Source organism: Hydractinia symbiolongicarpus, chromosome 12 (genome assembly GCF_029227915.1).
Source record: "Hydractinia symbiolongicarpus strain clone_291-10 chromosome 12, HSymV2.1, whole genome shotgun sequence".
Taxonomy (NCBI): Eukaryota; Metazoa; Cnidaria; class Hydrozoa; order Anthoathecata; family Hydractiniidae; genus Hydractinia; species Hydractinia symbiolongicarpus.
Genome location: NC_079886.1, coordinates 20,483,807 through 20,505,840, shown reverse-complemented (window position 1 = coordinate 20,505,840; position 22,034 = coordinate 20,483,807). Strand labels below are relative to the sequence as shown.

Genomic DNA, 22,034 nt, shown 5'->3' with positions numbered 1-22,034 from the left:
ATCCAAAATCGAGAAAAAAAAAATAGAATCGAAATTAAAGAATTCAAAAGAAAATTAGAAAAAAATATCATTTTTTTTTTCAATATCAAAACACTTTCTTTCTTCCGAGAAGAACGTCGAGACAAGATGGTATACTGTACACAGTGTGGTCAAGTACTGCAAGATAGGAGTTTTTTTGTTGTCACTGTGGAACTAGATGCGAAACAACGTACGAAAGTAAGCCAGCCGATTCGAGTGATGAAAGTGAGCTGATACAGAACTACTTCAAGCGAAATTTTTCGTATGATCATATCATTGTATTTCTGAGAATACACCATTCAATTTACATGAGCAAAAGGACATTAAAACGTCGCCTGCAACAGCTGGGATTGAAAAGAAGATCGTATAACATCTCCGATAACGTTTTGAGAAGCATGATTGAAAATGAACTTGAAGGACCTGCTGTGCTAAAAGGTTATCGAGGAATGTGGAATCATTTAAGGTGAAAATATGGCGTCGTTGTTAAACGAGATACTGTGATGCACTTACTGCGAGAGATAGATCCGGATGGTACAGAGTTAAGAAGAGCTCGTCGTTTAAAAAAAAGAGTTTATACTTCTCCAGGACCAAACCATTGTTGGCATATCGATGGGTATGATAAGCTGAAACCGTACGGATTGCCCATTCATGGTTGTATTGATGGGTTCTCTCGGAAAATATTGTGGCTAAAAGTTGTCAAGTCAAACAATAATCCTATTATCCCAGCATTTTACTTTCTGCGAAAGGTGAAAGACCTCTGTTTTTGTCCGCAAAAATTAAGGACTGACTGTGGTACTGAGAACGGCATTATGGCCGACATCCAATGTTCATTGGTTGGCAATGAAGATGCGCATTTATATGGGAGTTCGGTAGCAAATCAGCGGATTGAAAATTGGTGGTCTCATAACAAAAAAGCTTTTACAACGTGGGTAATAGATTTTTTCAAACAGATGGTAGAAGAGGGCATTCTTATCCCTGGTCATCATGTTCATATGGAGTGTGTTTGGTTTGTGTTTTCGCATTTTTTGCAGCTACAATTGGACGAAGTTGTGTATGAATGGAATACACATTACATACGTCAGACAAACCATGAAACAATCCCTGGTGTTCCTGACATGCTATATCACGCACCGATTCTGTCAGGTCATGAAGACAAAAAAGTCGCTATAACACAGGGACAAGTACAAAGAATACTTCAAGAAAAAAATGTATTTTCAGAAGCAACAGAAATATTCGAAGATCATGATCAACTACTCAAAGAATACTTTGAATATGTTATACAAACAAAACAACTTCGTTACCCTCCGAAAAATTGGGAAGAAGCTCGCAGTGTGTACAAAATCATCATCGAAAAGTGTTAGTTCATGTGACAGGAGCAATAAAAAACGGAATGAAACAAACTAGACAAACTATATATTTTTACCATGTTTCAGACATATTTGTTTAGCGAATGATAGCTATTCTTGAAAAAAAAAGGTAAAACTTCAACAGAAAGAACTTACGAAATATACTGCATATCACGATTATCACGTTTTGTTTTTAAAAACAGCTAATATGCGAACAAAATACTAAACAATACCCTAATAAAAAGATGTTATATAAACATACTCTATATCATATCAAAGTTCAGTACTTCGTTGCATGAGAGCCTTTAAAGTCCATTTTTACATCGAAGAGATGATGTCAATTTCATGGTTCTGACAATTTTCAACACTTGTTGAGACAATACTTTCAGAAATTTTGAGATGTCAGTGCTATTGTGTCTACTAAAACAAAGATAATGGACTGGAAGCTGATGTTTTCATGCAACGATTATTAGCTATAAAAACATAATGTAAAAAATGCAAACAAAAAATCTTTTGTTTTAGCTACTTTAATATACACAAGCGGTTTAGGCAATGCCAAAACCAGGACTTGCAGCAACGTCTTCGCAAAAGTGCCGATTAAATGCTTCTGTTGATCCATAATATCGCTTTGTAACAGGGAAAACAAGTTTGTAATTACATGTGTACACAATAATTCGCTTCCCTTGATCTTTTTTATTTGGATGGATAAATTCAATAGTTCCGTTTTCCTTCATACATGGTAGAACATACTTGGAACCTGTACAAAATCAAATCACATCACGTAGGGAAATATTAGTATCTGAATGTTCCTCCTTGCCATCATCATCAAGAGATATAGTTCCAGGAAGTTTGTAGTTATCATTTTCTAATGCTTCTATAAAGTTTGTAAAATTATAGTAAATGTCTTCTTCTTTACTTTGATCAATTGTTACATTGTTATCGTTGTTCACAGTGTAGATAACGTTTTTAAACACAGCTAACAAATCCTGAGCTTTTGCATCCATGCAAGGTACAAATTCTGTTTTGATTTCTTCATAGTTTTGCTGCAATATTGAATATAAACCAAGTATGTCCATACCTTGTACAACTTGTTGTACTTCTTCAAGACAAACAGATAAGCAATAATGTTTGCATATATTTTGTATAACAATCGATTTATCTTCAAAAGCAATTGAAACATTTGTGACTCCTGCATTATAACGCTCAGGAAAAGATTCAAGACAAGATTGAAACTCTGAATCATTGGTAGTAGCATCTAACTCTTTCAACTTTGTTTGTTCGTCCAGATCAGGCACATCATCAATAGAAAGGGGAAATTCTCCTTTATTAAACATTTTAGATACAACAGCGGGCATTTAATAACGCGGACCAGCACAACCAGAAATCAGTGCCATTCCTATCAAATTTCCAAAAAGAAAAAAATCACCATTTGATACACGTTCCAGGTCATGGGTGAATGTAAATTGGTAGGAATTACCAAAACACAATAAATAATTTCTCGCATCATCGAAGAGCACACTAAAGAATTCTTTCAAAGGTCCTCCAGCATCAGCAGCCTCTTCTCCTATAAACTTGATTGTTAATGGTCGTGGTGTACCATCCTTGAACGCCCTTTTCAGTTTTTGTGCTGTATCCAGCCAAATTTTTCTGCGACGTATAGTCAATCTGAAGCTGTCTGATGTTTAAGAGAGACGATTTCCAAAGATGATAATAAAGAGAACCAGGTTGATGGAGGACAACACACACTGTCACTTCAGCATTTCACTGATAGTAGAGAGAAAAAAAGACACATTTTTCAAGCCATCTTCCAACAATAAGAAAAAGACTGCCACCAATAACACAGCTGTCCCATTCAAGAAGAAGGAAAACACCACAGTAGCAGTAGAAGAGAAATACATATCATTAAACGTAGGAAGAGCAAGAAGAGACTGTTTCGGTGAGTTGAAAGTAATTCGTGGAAAAAGACTTCCTGTCAGGGTGAAGGAAACAGCTTCAGCACTGGAGTTGAAATCCTTAGCAATCGACAAACATAGTAACCACGACCAAGAATTTTGTGCTTTAGAAAGCTATGTTATGTTGTATCCCGACTTGAAGGAAGTGACAACTCTACCTGGAAATATGGATGACTTTCGATTAAATAAGTACAGGGATTGTTTGGGAAAGCCATATGAAGATTATCAATACGCAAAAAAGGTATGTAATTGTATTACTCCAGAGGGTGACGATGTTACAATGGAAGACTACCAGAATGTGTACCTGACAACAGACGTCCTGGTATTGCCCCACGTCTTCGAGACATTTCAAGGCGTGTGCCTGACAAACTACAAACTTGACCCTGCTTATTTCTATAGCGCACCCGGCCTAGCCTGGAATGCAGCCCTAAAATTTACAGGTATAAGGCTAGAGCTCTTTAAAGATCCCGATATGCTCCTCATGTTCCAGAAGGGTATCCGGGGAGGCATAACCCAGGCCGTACACCGATATGCCAAAGCAAATAGTAAGTACATGGGAGAGCAGTACGATCCGGAGATTGAATCCCTTCTACTTGCAGTACCTCGATGCCAACAACCTATACTGGGCCATAAGGCAGGACCTTCCCACGGACAGTTTTAAACGGGTGCGGAATGTCAAGGCATTCACCGAAAGGCGTATCAGGAAGCTCGTTGAGGGCAACAAGCATGGGTATATAGTAGAGGTAGATATTGATTACCCCGAGGAATTACATGAGAAACATAACGAGCTGCCGTTCCTGCCCGAACGAAGGACGGTTCACAAGGTCGAAAAATTGATACCGAATTTGGAAAACAAGTGTAAATATGTGGTACATATTAGAGCCCTTTACGAGGCTATAAAACATGGGCTTGAGCTCAAGAAGGTGCATAGGGTGATCAGGTTTAACCAGAAGGCATGGTTGAGGGGGTACATTGATCACAATACAAGGTTGAGAACGGCTGCCGGGAATGAGTTTGAAAAAGATTTCTACAAATTGATGAACCTCTCGGTGTTTGGGAAGACCATGGAAAATATCAGAAATCACCGCAACATCCAACTGGTCACCAATGAGGATAAGTACATGAAGCTTGTAATGAAGCCTAATTTCAAGGGTGAAAGCCGGTTTAGCAAAAACCTATTAGGCGTAGAGATGGGCAAGACGGAGGTAAAAATGAATAAGCCCATATACATTGGCCAGGCCATCCTGGATATATCGAAGCTGGTCATGTACGAATTCCATTATGACTACATGCAGCCCAAATACGGTAGCAAGCTCCAACTCTGCTATATGGATACGGATTCCTTTGTGTACCACATCAAAATAGAGGACTTTTACAGGGATATAGTGCAGGATGTTAAAGCACGCTTTGACACAAGTGCCTATAATCCCGATGACAGAAAGCCCCTCCCAATGGATAAAAACAAAAAGGTGGTAGGACGAATTAGGTGGAAAAATAATGACTGAATTCATAACCCTAATGTGTGATATTGCACATTTTTTTGACAATGCCTCTGCAGAATATGAAAATATCGAAAAGCCCATCAATCAGCGTCAAATTTTAAAGGAGGCCATACGCAAACGTAAAGGGCATCTCCTACCAAGGAAGTGTACTGAAGGGTTTGTTGATAAGACTCCGAGGATGCCATCAATGAGGTACATACCGAGTATGTACGGCGGGAACTCCAGGAGAAGGGTGAGAAGATTGCAAAAGCACTCTCCATGTTATCAGCCTATATGCCAGCATGATAGGGAATTTTGTTAATATTGACTCCGTTGAGGAGCTAAGCAGAGATACCGAAGAAGATCTCATTATCCGGGATAGCATGACAGACCTTGGGATCCTCGTATGCTGTACCATCGGTAGGTGTTTGGCCCCATTGCTTGTAGCGGGCCATACGACTCGGCATATGGGAGAAAAGAAAGAGAATGCGGAGAAGGAGGCGAAGACGGCACCATAAGATAAATTAGTGAAGAAGAACAAAAACAAAAGGAGAGGGTCATAACCAAGAAGAACGAGGGTCGCGTTGCCGCAGTCAAGAGGCTTGCCAAATGGAACCAAAGAACAAGGCTAACTTACAGTAGAACGTGGGCAAAGAACCTGCACAGGATGATAATGTTCTAGCAAGTCAATGGGTAGTGTCCACATCTATGGGGCTGGAGCGATAGCCGTGATTGTTGCTATAGGAGTAGGTGTCTATATTCTTAGTAGGGGTAAAAATGAACCCAACAAGCCCCAAAAACACCGCACCAGATCCCCAACAGGACAAAACCCAGCCTATCCCAAGCATGCAATAAATTTTCTCAAAAAATGACATTTAATAAATGGCAACAAACAAACATGATGAAAGACACTAATGCCTACTTCTGCCATGTTTGCAACGCTCATCAAACTGCTCTAGTTGAAAAAGAGGTAGTGTCGTGCGGTTCCCATCTCATTTTACAGCTAAAACGTTTTGCCAGTGCCAACGACCTTGTGTCAAAAATTGTCTCTCGTATTACTGCTTACCCTGGTACCATTTCCATACCTTTTACCGTAGATGGAGAAGTGAAATTTCGTAAAAAGTTTCAATTAAGGGCTATTATCAACCATTGCGGGACCTTAAATAATGGTCACCGCCTTATTAACAGTCACGAGTCATATGTTTTCTTTTTAGAAGAGCTGAGGTAAGAATATTTTAACCAGAATGAGTCAGCAAGGAGGCTTGACTACACTCAGTCTTGTGTTAAAGAGTGACAACTCCACTTATTACCCCAGTCAAAAAATAAAAACAAAATCGAATAAAAGTTCAGTTAGCAAGGGGGTTTGATCATACTAGGTCTTGTCTTTGGAGAGTGACGACTCCACTTATTACCCCAGGTAAAAACAAAGAATAGCACAGTTGAACAGAAAGTGGCCAAAGTTTACTTTAGGAAGATAGGGTTGTGTAGTTTCTGCTAATGACCTTCCACTGACCTCTTCGAGGTGACCCAGCTAGACATCCATGGTACTTAGGTTCAGAAATATGGGTTGAAACCTACCTGCCCTTGGTTAAAGTTCTGTTCATCTTTTTAAATGTGTTGTGTCCTTTTTATTTTTATTTTTTTAATTAAGTCCTTGTAAAAAGGGAGAATTGTGATTTTAGAGGCATTTTCTCTAGAGGAATACAACCTCTATTGCAGCCATTTGTCACATTTATTCACGAAAACCTGGGAAACCAATAAAAACCTTGGTTTTTAATGCATATCCAGGGTTTTCAATATGGAAACAAGGGTTTCCAACAATGAAAACCCGGGTTCTCGTTAAAAACCCGGGTTTTTAAACAAAACCTAGGTTCTGACTTACGGGTGTAATGGCTTAACTTACCAAATTACGCCAAGCAAAACAATTTCATGACCAGAAAGCAGCGCATGCAGAAACAAAAATAGAGACTTAAAGCATGTAACATTCACTGATTTTTTCACTTATCGCCCAAAAGAGAACAAAAATTGTAATTTCCTCAATACTTGATCATGGCTGCAGTATACAGCCGAAACCTAGTCGAAAAAAAAATATGTCAAAGCACACTTGTATTTAATTGTTTATTGGACATATCTAACTCGCACCATTATTTAGTTACTTAGGAAAAAACGTTACAACAATTGTTTAATTGTTTAGATTTATATTATGGTTTGCATTTTTTTATTTTGCAAACATTTATCGTTTAAACCTCCGAACATGGGCCCAACCCGTAAAAGCACCTCCCTTAAGGTGACTCACCACCAAATAACCTATATTGCAGAGGATTGTCTTTTCTAAAGTTATTTGATGAGGATATCATGTAGGCGACAGTACGACAAAATTAGCATGAAGTTTATAGTTAGCCGTAGAGCATATATTTTGAATATGGTCATTAATTAGTAACTTATTGTCAATAGTAATTCCTAACAACACCACACTATTTGTCTCTTTTTTGAAAATTTGATCTATCTGTAATGTTATCGGCTGCCTCACTTTTTGCGGAGAGTAGCGGAGTGCGCGCCAGCGCACGGAGCGTAGCGGAGCCTATTTCCTCATTATATAAGCCAAATATAAGGGAAAAGAAGTACGATGGAAAGTATATAGCATTTCTATGCGATTTCGTCCCTATACATCCGAATTATAAAAATTCAAACAAAAAATCGCAGTAATCCAGCAATTTAATGTGGTAATTCTTTAGTACAGTTTATAGTAAGCGAGACAACGTGTTTATCAAGGAGCAAAGCGATGGAGTGTTTGTTGTTTTTTAAAGATGGTGCCAAGCGGAAAATGGGGACGAACTGATATTTTCAAGAAAACGAAAGAGGGAAGTATGAATAGCTAGCTAGTATATCACTATTTTTTACATGTAATGAACCTCTTCTCACCCACACCTAACTAGCAAATAACTACCAACATATGTCGCAAAATAAGCTGGTATAACACTATCAAATTGGCTAGCTAGCAGCATAAACTAGGTAGTTAACCAGCACAAAACTGTTTTTCTCACTAGCTACTTATCTGACATAAAACTGGCTACTTGGCCGGCATAAAATTAGCTATGTAGCTAGATTTAAATGATCCTTAAGACATATTTTCTTGTCATACACATACTGCACAATGAGTTAATTATGCTCTGATTAGGAAAGTACCATCAAATATCTACAATTATCCACAAAATATGTTGGTTCTAACAATTTTAGACAAAAAACTAAGAACCAAAAGCTTAGCCAAATCAGCAAAAGAACATTGGTATAGACATATATTCTTTTTAGCAGAAGAGCCTGAACTTTTTTTATAAATAAAAGAATAAATGCAACCTCCATAATGTGTTTTTTGCAACCTTGTCCATAGTATTTATTTTGAAAAATATAGTGAAAATGGAAGGTTATGTAGAGCTATCACTATTTTTCACTTTTAGGTCATTCACACCCCTAAAAAGCTCCCTAACTAAAGCATAAAACATAATTTAGTGGCTCAGATTTTCTAGCTAAATAAAGAGGGTGCCGATAAGCCGCAAACGCCCGCATATATACGGGCGAGTTCGGGCGACTTTTCGAATTAAATTGACGGTTGTCGGTCGAAACCGCCCGCACTTTCCCGAACACGCCCGAACTCGCCCGGAACATTCCCGAAATGCAACACCTTGTAACATAAACATGGCGGACGACAGTTAAAAGAATGCGTTTGAAGAGAAAGGAGTGAATAAAGTTTATATATAAGTTATTTATCAAGTAAATCTTATCACAAATCATAAAAAACAGTTCTTTTAAGAACTTCGCTATCACATAGTTAGTTCATTTTAATTTTTATACTTTTTTAAATAATTCTTCGAGAGTCATTTGTGGTGAATCTTTTTTTTTTTCGGGCATTGTTCGGGACTATGCGGGTTTTTTCGGGCAAATACCTGAATTTTTTTTTAAAACGCCGAACTCGCCCGAAAACGCCCGCACTTTTTACGGCGTATGCGGCTTATCGGCACCCTCGTGCTAAATATACCAAACTAGGTGCCATATTTTTACGGATTCTAATTCATCAGATTATAAACAGAATGTAATATCATTGGCTCGTGAAATATTGTGCCCGGAACGAACTGTGGATTAGCTAATACAGACACTGGTAGCTAGTTTTTCCAAAAACAAACATTTTTCTGTTCATTTATAAGATATTTTCTGCCTGTGCATATGCATGCACATGTCCATTGGTGTGGATGCAAATCAAAATATTAAGTCATGCTGCAACTCATCTAAATTCAGACAAGCGCTTCTTGTACAATCATCTATATCACATTCATTTTTGCAGTCAGAACACCTTTCAGAAATCAAAAATAATTTGCAATTGGGAAATCTCATAATTTCTACACCGGGAAATAATTTCCCTTTCTGTAACTTGACCTTAACTGTATATACAACATTGCCAGATACCATTCTAGCATCATTGTCCAAATAAAATGTGTCACCGGCCCATGGAATATTAATAATATATAGAAGGGACATATGTCCTCAAATCAAATCTTTTTTTTGCTTTGGTTTTGTTTATATATATATTTTCAAATTTTGATCTTATTATCTGTTGTGGCCAATACCTCAATATCTCAAAATCATAGTTCTAACGACGAAAAGAAAATTTAAGAAACTAATGATTTGAGCCTGAATCTGTTCTTATTTTTCGCAAATTTGACGGCTCATCTCTTATGAAATTGTTCTTATAAAAAAGCGTAACTTTTTCTCCAGATATATATGCCTTTTTTACTCACTAAAAACACTCAATAATTTTATGCCCTGTTGGTCTAATGGCTATGGCACTCATGCAAATGAGAGATCCGGGTTCAAATCCTGGACGGGGCTAGGAAAAACAATTATGCATCTAACAACAGCCAGGTAATCCGTGGTCACACATTATCGAGGTGATTTTTTTTATCTGAATCCTTATATATGTGAGAAAACGTGCCAATTTTATAAAATCAATTACTTAGTGCGTGTGTTACTTTGCACCAAGTTGGCTTTAAATCTCAAAAATATAAAAAAAATCCTATTTTTAGCCTTTACCGTGTATTTTTGATTATATTCGACTATATTTTGTATTTTTACTCAAAACTGCCTATCATTTTTCTTTTTCTAAAACTTTGAATGAAACTAACACTTTTTGGTGAACAAGAAACCAAAATAGGCGTTTTTAAAAAATGACTCTCGTTGACTTCTGCTATCATTTCTGTATCTTGACTTTTATTGTTGTTAGAGTTATTAAAAACCAATATTCTCAAATTCATTCGAACCAAGTTGACTTTTAATCTTTAATTTAAAAAAAAGGTTTAACTTCTTGTATTGACACATAATTCTGATGATTCGCTGTATATGGACCTTATATAAATGTAATATCCTGTTTTTAGGTACTGAATTTGAAATTTGCAACTTAATATTTAGATATATTGAGAATACGTAATATTTGAGTTGTAGAGGGGAGAGTTTCTATTAAGGTCCCTGCCTGCCTTGCCATCACTCACCGTGCCTTTGGCTACCCTTCCCATGCCTTTTCTGGTGCCTGCCATGCCCTTGCCTACCCCTGCCTTGCTGATTTCTCTTCATGTTTCCTTGCCTGCCTATGCCGTGCCTTTTCCTTGCCTTCATTAATGCCTTTGCCTTGCCTGTGCCTTGCCTACCCCTGCCTTACTGATTCCTCTTCCTGTTTCCTTGTCTGCCTTTGCCGTGCCCTGTTTCCTTGCCTGCATATGCCGTGCCTTTTCCTTGCCGTGCTCAATGCCTTTGCCTTGCTTGTGCCTACCATGCCTTGTCTACCCCTGCCTTACTGTTTCCTTGTCTGCCTCTTTGCCGTGCCCTGTTTCCTTGCCTGCCTTTGCCGCGCCCTTTCCTTGCCGTGCTTAATGCCTTTGCCTTGGCAACCTCTCCGCAACACTTTCTATACTAGTTTGCTTAAAATCATAAATTGAAATTTTTTAGGATTTGCTTTAAGTGAGTTAATTTTAAACCATTCCAGTAAATTTTTTGTATCGTTAAGCAGGCGGTTAATTACAACGGCTAAAATTACATCGCAAGAATAAAGTGAGTTATCATCAGCGAAGTTACATATATCAGTTTTTTCGACGAAAAAGAAAAGGTCGTTAATGTAGATTAAAAAGAGCAGGGGACCATATATAGACCCTTGTGGTACTCCGCGAAGTATCTGAAACCAATCACTCAAAGAAGCACCAATTTTTACTCTCTGTTTGCGAGAGGATAAATAATCAAGTATAAGTTGAAGGCTACTTTTACTTAGACCATAAGCTTCAAGTTTAGCTTTCTGGAACTATGGGCCATTTGTAAAGGTCCAATGAGTTACGGCAATGTCTTTATTTTCCATTATAATTTAATCGTTTTCAATTAATATAATATTAGCATCACCCTGTGCGTGCTTATTAGAAAAATATGGTTTACATGTTTGCCAGAAAGGCTTTGTGTTTTCACGAATATCAAGTTTACTAAAGTAGTCTAATTTAGCGAGTTTGTTAAGTTTTATCCCATAGTTACGTTGTTTGTTAAAGCTTATAATGTCCGACGTGTTTCTTGTTTTTTTGACACGATTTTTCAATTGAGAACGTTTCATAATGGCCTGACGTAACGCCTTGTTTATGTGTGGGTTTTTATTAGGAGCATGTTTATCAAGCACAGTGACATAGTTTGTTTGGAATGTTTCATATTGTTTATCTCTATTATTCATTGCATTTTTTAAGTCTTGCTGAAAAAACTCCTTTAAATTTCTTGTAACACCTGTAGGTTATAATTTTAGCCTCTTCTTTCTGAAATGATGTTTTCAACATTGAGTAAATCATGTGGTGATGATCACTGATATCAGTTTCATAAGAAGTAGTATTTTTAAACGAATACTTTCGATTTGTGGGGATTAAATCAATTTTTGAGCCTAAGCCCTTAAAACATGTGTCGCCTTTAATCAAGTTGACTAAATTATGTGAAGACATAAAGTTTTTTATTTACTTGGTTTGGTGTTAGATTAAAATCTCCCATCAATATAAAGTTATCGTGGATGATGATCAAGTAAATTTTAGGAAGTATCCATTGTTTTGAGAAGGAGGTTTGTAAATAGATATAACAAACCATTTTTCTTTCCTGAAATTAATTTTCAATAGTTAAAGCTTGAATGTCTGCAGGTATGTTATATTTTAGTAAGGCTCGTGTAGGTAAAATAGCTTTCGCGTAGATAAGTAAACCACCACTTTTGTTACTAACATCAAAGCGATAAGGTGTGTGAAAACCAGGGATTTCAAACTGAGTGCTTGGGAAAGACATGTCAATTTTCGTCTCAGCAATTAATAAAATATCTACGTTTTCACCAATTACTTCACGTAAACTGTCAAACTTATTTCTTATTGAGTTTATATTCAAGTAACCAAATATTCATCTAATTTAGATTCAGTGATTAGATTCACTATTTCTACATATTCATAATGAATTTAAACAATTATTAATATTATTAGCAAACACAGAGTATCCATACATGTTCAAATGGAGCTTTCTTCTGTTTAAACACGATTCTTCAATATCATCATTTTCTATGAAAAACATACCTTTACTTTCACAATAACTTTTAAGTTTTTCATTCACGGACTTAATTTCTGCCGTTAGATCTTGATCTTTTCTTCCAATTATGCTTGATAATATAATCTCGATATTTTAATCTCTGTCAATTTTTCGAATAGCAGCTATTACGTTCTTTATTTTCTTCAGTGTGGTAACTTTATTTGTTAAGTCATTTGTTCCGATATGAATTACTATGATATCGGGTTTCTTTCTAACATAAGGTTTGATATGGTCAATTTAGTCTGATGTTGTAGCTCCAGAGTGGCTTCTGACGTCGACCTTATGATAGCGGGAAATACCCCGTGGATTTATTTCTTTAACCATTGAATCTCCAATTATCATCACATGTTTTTTATTGTTTATGTTGTTGTTGGTGGTTTTAGATTCATTATTTCTTGATTCAATATTTTTACGCTTCTGATTCTGACTTTTCGGGTCTCCTACCGGGTTCCTTGGTTGTGATTTATTTTGTTCTTTATCGTTTAACAGCGGAGAGTTCGATATATTGTTGCTAATTGTTTTTTGATGTTTTAATTTTTGTTCTCCCATAGGGATATTCGTTTTGTCATTTTGATGTAGAGAACCAGCTTGTAACACTTTTATGAGTTCTAGATTTTCCTGTCTTAAAAAACGGTTTTCCTCCCTTAACAAATTAATTATAGCGTCCTTGCCCTTGATGATTTCTTGAGAACTGTCTGTTTTGATACGGGTGTTATCCTTAAGTTGTTCAATTTCATGTTGCAGTGAAACTAGTTTATCAAACACGAATTTTCTGAAGTCTACGGCGTCGTCACCAGCATTGTATGAAACATTTCCCTCGTTGTTCTCACCATAAATAGGTTCTTTACAAGATTGATTCACTGTCAACGTTTTGCTACTACTGTGGTCTACCGGTGTGTAGGTGTCATTACTCCGATACAATCTCTTCGTCAACTTTCCTGCTTCAACTAAACGTGATAAAGACTTACGTACAACATCTAAGTTTAAATTTGATTCTACTGAAATATCTTCGAGTTTACAACTTGCTTTTGCTTTCTTTCGCTTTAACACAGCTTCCTGTACTCAATCATCTGTATCTTGATCCAATTTCTGATCACTCTAGTAATCGAATAGTCTAAACCAAGGGGGTTTGACTGCACTGGTCTTATCTTTGGAGAGTGACGACTCCACTTCTTACCCCAGTCACACAAGATCGTACAGAGTAAGACATATGAAAAGTTATGGATGAAAGAAATGTCTAGTTCCTGCTAAAGACTGTTCGCAGACCTCTTTTGAGGTGACTCAGCTAGACATTTTGGGTACCTTGGTTCAGGAATATCAGTTGAAACCCTTGTACCCTTTACAGAAGTCCTGTTCTACTCTGTCTGTCTGGAGCAAAACCTCTAGAATTTAAATTTTAAGACTAAACTGGTCGAGTTTATCATTGTGCGTGCACTTTGTAATTTTCATTCTCATGTAGAAGGCTAATAGATCTTATTTTACATACTTTACTCGTACTTCGCGGGACTCGCAGACTTAGATTTGAAGGATTGAAAATTTCACACAAAAGAAAGAAAAACACGATTCTGCGAAATAAACGAAACTTAAGTTAGCCTTCAACGCAACCTGAATTAGCAAGAGGTGACGTGTTCGTCTTTAAATAGATTAACTGCGTATTTCTTAAAGGTGTAGGGATGCGACTTAAAACATTACAAATGTAATTCAGTTCAACCAAATTGTTTGTCTGAAAATCCGTAATTATCCTTATACGGAAAATATTGTTCATGGATGTTAGGTCTTCATCTCTATTCTGTATACAACCCTTATGCCACAATTGCAAATTGAAAAACTATTTTCCGAACGAAGCAGATGTTCATTATGTGCCCTTATCCAACCCTCCAAACTGGCAGCAATACGCGGTTTGAAAACATAATGTAATGCAAACAAGTGTATATCATTTTTCACGTCCAATATATTAAGAGTCTCCATTTGATTAAATAATTCACGATATGCACACAAAACATTTGTATATACATCTCTCCATAGCCGTTCGATTCTTTGGTTATGGACTGACTTGCCTCTTATACGCCGTTTACTATCAGATACCTGGTTCATAAAGTCTTCTACATGATTAAATTCTGTACCACCGTCCATACGAATTCTTGACGGTATCCCATACTCTTGCACACCTTTTATAAAGCAGTTGTATGCCGTAACAGCAGTATTATCCGTCGTCATGTCAAGATTCGTAATAAGGAGAGAATATCCATTGATACAACCATGTATAAAAAAATTCCATCTGAAAAAGGAAAATACGCTTGGGATACGCTTTATTGTAACCCAGCCCTTATGGAGTCAAAAATTACATTTCCATGCTAGTATAAAAATATATTTATGCTGACCTAATCAGGGTCGGATCCAGAGAATTACTGGATGTAGGCCTATATAAAAAAATTCTTAAAAAATATTTTTTAGAATAATTGAATTTACAACGCCCCAACGGGGCGTTGCATTGCGCCCTATCGGGCGCAATCCAGAACAACTGGGGGTTTGGGGGGCGTTATGAGCCCACAAACGGGTCCTGGGCGGAGCCCTCTAAATGCCTCAAATGGCTCTAAATGTGTCGAAAAATGACGACAATACAGTTGTTTTTATGACAGAAAGTACAAAGAATCAAATAAATTTTGACACACAGAAAAATTGTTTCACACCTTTGACAGTCTTCTGAATAACAAAAAGGACAAACTTTCTATTTCAAAATGCAACTGTATTGACTAACTCTCTTCCTTATTTCTGTCTTTCTTTCTTTTTTCATTTCTTTCTTTCTAATATTTCTGAATTGAACCCAGAAATACAAGAGTTGCGTTGAAAACAGGAATGATACAGCAAGACAAAACAATAGAAGGTAAAAAAACAAAACTCACCCTTGAACTTTTGTTTCCATTGTTTGAGCATTTGAACTTCTTTCATTTTACAATTGTGAATTTTCAACTAAATATCAAAGAAAACATTTATCATCATATTGAAGATCATACTGGTCATACAATTTCATACAAGATAACAGCAGCAATATCATCAAAAGACTGAAATGATAGATTTATTTTTATACACATAAAGTTTACAATCGAATAGGTATTTAATAGAAAATAGGTATTTACAACACTGTGTACACCATGTTTAACCTATAATTTATGGCTGAAGTGACATATAAAAAAGGTGTACTAAAACTATAAAAACAATACTTAAACTCAGTCACTAAAAATATTAGAAAACGTCATTCTACGTTTGTTAGCAGCTGCAAATTCAACTACAACTTGATCTAAATCAACAGTCACATCTCGATTGAACATTATAACACAGAGACTGTTCGATCTTTCCTTTGTAATTGTATTCCTCATCCATGTCTTCACACGACGTAAACCTAAAATACTCCTCTCACAGGTGCAAGTAGTGACAGGTATAGTAGCTAGAATTCGTATCGCTTCATGTATCGATGGGAATAAAAGTTTGTCAGTGTGTTTTAACAGACCTTGCAATGTGGTAGGTAACACTCCGGTGAATGTTCTCCACTTAACTTTCCACATATCTAACTGTGCGTACAAGTTACTCAGAGCAGGAATATCATCACGATATCTCGGAATAAATTTAGAAAATTCAACTTTCCATGTTGGTTGGTCTCCCACAAGAACACGACCCTCATCTGAAAGAATGGTAGTTGGCATGATGCTGAAACCAGAGTAGACACTGACATTGTCAATAGAAAATCTAGTGTCCAGTTCTTGCAATATATGATCGATGAAGGGAATAGCAACAGCCAATTTGTAGTACTCTTTAACTCCATTGGCAACATAGTTCTCTCGATACAACTGGATGCTGCATCGACGTTTCATTGATTCCACAACATCAAGCTCAGTAGCTAAAGATAGAACTTTTTCATACCACTTATTAAAATGGGTGTCAATATCTGATCTGATCACTTGCAGTGTTCGTTTCAACAAAAGCACGTTACTTGATGTTTTAACAAGATCAGATTCTGTAATTTCACAGTGAGACCACGAGTGTAACCCAAAACCTTTTGAACAATTACCAACACAGCAATGAATTCAAACTGACATATGCCTAGAAGGAGTGGTCTTGCAGCATCCATGTTACTACGACTGAAGGATTTGTCTCTATTTTCTGTGATTTTCTCCAAAGTGAGCATGACAGATGGTAATAAATCACAGAAAGAGTCAAGTCCATCCAGCCTGGCTACCCATCTTGTACGACAAATATTCAAAACTACTGAATGGACAATCTCAGGTGACACAGCCTCTATGACACCTTTCAGGACATGAGTTCTGACAGGCGAACAGTAAAAAAACAATGCCACTGCTTGAAACTGTGACATCATATCAGCAACCATTGGGAGCTTACAGCCAGCTGAACACATAGGTTCAACCTGTGAGATGCACAATGAACATAAATGGCTTTGGGGAATTTGTTCTTAATCAATGTGGATGCTCCTGAAGATTTTCCAGCCATTGCACCTGAAAAAATAGAACAAAATGAAGATAAAAATATATGGATAGCTAATGATAAACATGGTTATTTGTATTAGATTTTAACCTGCTCCATCATAGCCTGGTCCCCTACAATCATTCATGTCCAAGTTGTTTTGCTCCACAGCATCAATTATAGTATTTGACAGCCCTTTACCAGAACAACCAAGTTTACATTCTGCCATCTTTAAAAATGTCTCTCTAATTTCATCTTTACTGTCAATATATCGCAACACAACTGGCACCTGTTCTTTGTTGCTTATATCTACTGCCTCATCGCCAAGAACAGAGAAATATTTAGATCGTTTTATTTGTGCAACTACTTAGGTGACAATGTTTTTTGCAATAAGAGATAGGAGTTCATTTTGAATAGTTTTTGACAAATAAGTAGCATTTTTGGCACAGTTACTCATGAGTTCCTTCACAGCAGAGCATTCCAACTCTACTGCTAGTTTCACAAAAGCCAGAAAATTACCAGGATTCAAATTGCTCATTACATTCTCTTTAGATTGAAATTGTGCAGTTGGATCTGTCTCATCACGACCTCTTAACGAAATACATTGTTGAGCCATTGTAATGAGAATCTTGATCAATGACTTCAATACAACACGATTTTTCGTAATGTACATGCACAATATTGTTGAGCTGCCTATCAATTCTGGTGTCTGTTGATGCCATTGTAGCTTTAAATTTTGCTGTATCTACAACAGACTTTTTATGATGTGGAGATTTATGGTGGTGTTTTTCAAGTAAAGCCTTCGCATTTTTCCAATCTCTTAATGGTTCCTTGCACAATTTTTCCATTTTCCCAACATTTTGTGAGTTATTATGGAACATCACACAATTTATGCAAAATGCCCCATCATGGATTTTTGAGTAACATAACCATGGATAAGAAGTCAACCAAGAATGAATGAAACGTCGATTTGAAGTTGGGTAATGAAAGTTTTCATCAGGCATCCAAACAGAATTTAAAAAAGCTAATTTTTCAGTGACCTTCATTTTTGCAACATTGTTCACCAAATTTCCTGTATCAAATGAATCAATGTTCTCATTGTTAACTTCAGGAAATTGTAAAGCACCATCATTTACTGAATCATCAGTATTCATCATATTAATTACATCAGCTTCAAGGATATGATCAACTTCCACAACCTTTTCGTCAGATTTATTTTCAGCAGGTTGTTTAACAGTAGATTTGGATGGTTCGATAAGAGATTTTGAAGATTCACCAGTCTCTGTAAAATTGAAAAAAGGATTGGATCAGTAAAAATTGCCATACTGATAACTCATCATTCCATATTTGTAATTGTTTGAAAATTGTTGTGAAAAATTGATTCCCTACTAAAATCCATTATGAGAACAGATATAAATAAAATGTTTGCACCTTTATCTCATCAAAAGTGTTATATACCTGGCAAGTTTTGACTGAAGTAGGATGTTATTGATTTTCAAACCACACGATTTTTTTTTCACTGCTTTTTGTGAAGAAGGTTGTTCAGCCACAATATTTGGAAGATTAGACACCAAGGTTAAACTATGCTTTGCCAATTTTCTTTTACCAGTTGGTAGGGGCAATAAAACAACAAAATGATTTGGTCGCATTACTGTCTTTGGACGATCAACACAGGAATTGTACCATAATAACACCAATGGGGATTTACTTTCAACATCTTTTTTCGATGAAAACACATTATTGAAAAGTGAATTCAACTTTGAATCTTCCAGTGGCTGATATACAAGCTGAATAGGGAACTAATATAAACAAAAATATTGTATATCTCTATGAACTAATTCAATTACATAAGATATGATAACTAGCAACTATTTCAGGTGTATTTCAAAAAGTTTTATAGAAATATGGAACACATTAGGACCATGACTATCTTGACTATTCCCCACCAAGTGAAGAAATTTCCCAGATATATATCCACAGTAGATTCTACATTTTGTCTACTCTGTATATACTGTCGTATGGAAGTTAGTTACCTCAATAACATTACATAATGCCATAACACAGACAAATAATGACCAACTATAATTCCGTGATGTATATGAAGCCTCCTCTTTTAAAGCAGTAATGCGACACTTCGTTTCGGTATAAACTTTGCAACCATGATCTGATAAAGCCTGTGTAAACAGATTTTTTGAATTTTTGCACTGCAACTGATTTGCAATAATTTCAAAGTGTGGATGATCAGCATTTTGGAACAACTCAATTGACGTCAAGACTCTTAAATCATATGCTAATGACTGGTTACCAACCAAACCAACTGACACTGCACTGTACAAACAATTACCATCACCAGATATTCTAGAAGAACATGCATCCAGTCATTAACAATGAAAATATCTTGCCATTTGAACAAATTCCGGTTATAATTAATCGTGGTTTATCGTACTGTGTTTCACATAAATATACTGTTGTAACTGACAAGTAAAAAAAAACTTTTAACAGAAACAAAACAAAACTTTATTTTTGCTGTCTAGGTATGTTTTCTTCTATATTGAAACTATACATACAGAATAAGTGCTCACTTTCTTCGAGAATGTGTAAATAAACAAAAAGAATACCTAAGTGGCTTGAGAGCAGGATTAACATTTTTTTTGAATTTTTTAACAGTAGAGATGAATATAGTTTGTGCAAGTTCATCTGTCTTCAAAATAGATGGTGACGACGGTGAAAACAACTTTTTAGTTCTCCAGTTGCCTTCGAAACGAGTTCTGATGTCTTTTTGTTGTTGTAGAATAAGTTCAAAGTCCATGTTTCTTCAAGATGCTAGCTATACATTACTAAAAATAATGAGATCTATTCTCGATGCACAACTGGACTGACTATTATCTTCCTCGACACTCTGTTCATACTACTCTAGCTACATGCAGACATAAATAAGTTGGCAGTGTGGGGGGGGGGTGGGGGGTGGGAGATGATGTCTTCCACAGGCCAGGTAGTATAAACTCAAACAAGACTAACAAGTTCCTAGCTAGCTGGACATATGATTCATGCATGACATTATTCCGGTGTTTTATAAAATATGAAACCAACAAAAACTCTGAAAACTCACCTGAAACACAAATCTCACGAAACACACATATCTGAGCAGTATCTAGAAGCCATGTTTGATCATCTATTCTCTGGCTCACTGAACTTTGACCCGAATTTGAGTTTTGTCACCAGTCCTCTGAGCCTACTTGCGAGTTGAATTTCAGCCTACTTGCGAGTGAAAAGTAGTAGGCAACTAGACTGTGTTTTCGCGAATTTGAAATCCCCGTTGAAATAACTGTGTGCCATGGGTTACTAAAAACAGCTATCCAGACTTTAGCCTATTTGCGAGTTTTAGGACAAGTGATTTTCTAAGGCAGATTGGCGTGTCTCGATTGGAAAGACAAAAATTGTTAGATTATCGAGACAACGTAAACAAACGGGATTCAAAGCGCCACTGGCTATAACATTTTCACGTACACGATGACCGCGCGCGATCTATGGATATTTCTTGTCGATTCTCTCACGAGCTGCTTCTCCATAGAATTATCATATGCAGGATTTTAATAGCTCCATCACAATGTAGGCTTTAGCCTACCTCGCCTATAGCTGGATCCGACCCTGCTGATAATCTTATGATTAGAATCGATATGCCACAACGAATTTGGCGTTGGAACGGCATACACCCTACGTTTAACAGTTTGTGCCAAGCGATTAGCTGTACCAACAGGATCAACTTCTGCCAGCATAGTTCGAACTCTTTCTCGTTGAATTATCATAGGAGGGTACTGAGATCGTAAAAGAGAAACCATTTCTCAATAGCCAGAGTTTGGGTAAAGTTTGTTCAGTTCAATGATTTTTTCTTTGAGTACGGAGTCAGGAGCACTTCGCTAAAACGGTTTTTTTGACTGTCCATATTGTTTTTTTCATAAACATATAGGTTGTGTACTTTTTCACCAAGACGTCCATGAGAAGCAATTTGCCGTACACTGAATCCCTAGAAAGTAGGTGCTCTAAGTTTTGTTTGTCGATGGCGACTTCAGGTGCACCTCTTCTACCAGTTCTGCTTCTTGGTTGAGTGCCGCTATTGGTCATAGTGACGGAAGGGGAGTTGGTTGTTTGCAAGTCTCCTGACATAGTTTGAACCAACCTGTCTATTCTGTCGGATATCGTGTAACGTTTAAAACTGTCATTAATAGAATCTCGTATCCTTTCAAAATTTCTCTGTACCTTTTCCAGAAGCCGTTGCACTCGTCTTAGTTCCGTTATTGATAGGTCAGAACTCACAAATCTGTCAATGTCGTCTAACCTTCTCTCTATGATCCGTACAACATCTGCATAACAAGGAAAATAAGGATTATGCAACACTGCTCACATTAAAAAATTCCTATTCAATTCATTATAATACGGAACAAGCCATTTATTTTCTCCTTTTTTTTACCTTCGGCGACACGCATCTTATGGAATTTCCTGCACACAATAACATATTTCTAACCATTTTTATTTCATTGGAAGCCAGGCAAGCCACCTAGACACTATTTCTTTCAATATCCTTTTATGAAAACGTGTTGCTGAGCGCGAATTCTTTAGTAGTTTTATCTTTTCTGTTTTTTTGATGCGGTGGGAAACCAAATGATTATCCAATTGGTCGTAGTACCTAAAGAAAAAAACGTCAAAAAAATCAGTGCAAATGGAACTAACACAACTTATAAACTTCTAATAAATTATGCCTAATACCTCCAACATTTGTTTGCATGGCAGTGGCTTATGTACCCCCGTTCGAATTATATTTGTCACGAAATTGAACATTCTTATTTGACGAGATGTTATCAATAACGCATTATCCTCTCGCTCCAAACGATCACCACTATAACCACATAAGGGAAACTGGCACTTTACACATTACTTTATTTTATCGTTACATTTAATAACTTTTACCGCCTCTTTCAAGCCAAGCTCTTGAACCAACTCATCCTCTACCTGCCCTTTTCTTCGTTCAATAAAGTCTCTAACCAAGCAACTTCCTTATTTTTACCATTGACTTTGTAAGGCAACTCATGATCTAAAGTAAAACATTTTGATAGATGTACTTCATTTGTAGTAACTTT

At 36.6% G+C, this 22,034-nt stretch overlaps 3 protein-coding genes across 3 annotated transcripts; 1 reads left to right on the top strand and 2 right to left on the bottom strand.

The window, feature by feature from the left end:
- The first annotated feature begins 3,068 nt into the window (after nucleotides 1-3,068).
- LOC130621366 (uncharacterized) lies at nucleotides 3,069-4,821 on the top strand. Its single transcript, XM_057436655.1, has 2 exons — nucleotides 3,069-3,914; nucleotides 3,997-4,821. Exons 1-2 carry the CDS (start codon nucleotides 3,069-3,071, stop codon nucleotides 4,819-4,821), a joined length of 1,671 nt encoding a protein of 556 aa, XP_057292638.1.
- Nucleotides 4,822-11,148: 6,327 nt separating this feature from the next.
- LOC130621985 (uncharacterized) lies at nucleotides 11,149-21,417 on the bottom strand. The gene is made up of 3 exons (XM_057437378.1): nucleotides 20,009-21,417; nucleotides 15,327-15,393; nucleotides 11,149-14,701 (listed from the first exon to the last, which is right to left on the bottom strand). Exons 2-3 carry the CDS (start codon nucleotides 15,344-15,346, stop codon nucleotides 14,194-14,196), a joined length of 528 nt encoding a protein of 175 aa, XP_057293361.1. The 5' UTR covers nucleotides 15,347-15,393; nucleotides 20,009-21,417; the 3' UTR covers nucleotides 11,149-14,193.
- LOC130621365 (52 kDa repressor of the inhibitor of the protein kinase-like) lies at nucleotides 15,651-16,792 on the bottom strand. Its single transcript, XM_057436654.1, has 2 exons — nucleotides 16,516-16,792; nucleotides 15,651-16,474 (listed from the first exon to the last, which is right to left on the bottom strand). The coding sequence occupies exons 1-2, from the start codon at nucleotides 16,790-16,792 to the stop codon at nucleotides 15,651-15,653; spliced, it is 1,101 nt and encodes a 366-aa protein (XP_057292637.1).
- Nucleotides 21,418-22,034: the final 617 nt, after the last annotated feature.

What these genes read in the sequence shown, in the direction of transcription:
- LOC130621366 (XM_057436655.1), top strand. Translation starts at nt 3,069, where the DNA reads ATGATAATAAAGAGAACCAGGTTGATGGAGGACAACACACACTGTCAC. An exon ending in TTGAATCCCTTCTACTTGCA is followed by an intron (nt 3,915 to 3,996) that starts GTACCTCGATGC and finishes CGGAATGTCAAG; the next exon opens with GCATTCACCGAAAGGCGTAT.
- LOC130621365 (XM_057436654.1), bottom strand. Translation starts at nt 16,792, where the DNA reads ATGTCACAGTTTCAAGCAGTGGCATTGTTTTTTTACTGTTCGCCTGTC. An exon ending in ACCACTCCTTCTAGGCATAT is followed by an intron (nt 16,475 to 16,515) that starts GTCAGTTTGAAT and finishes ATTGTTCAAAAG; the next exon opens with GTTTTGGGTTACACTCGTGG.
- LOC130621985 (XM_057437378.1), bottom strand. Translation starts at nt 15,346, where the DNA reads ATGGAAACAAAAGTTCAAGG. An exon ending in ATGGAAACAAAAGTTCAAGG is followed by an intron (nt 14,702 to 15,326) that starts GTGAGTTTTGTT and finishes TTCCTTTTTCAG; the next exon opens with ATGGAATTTTTTTATACATG.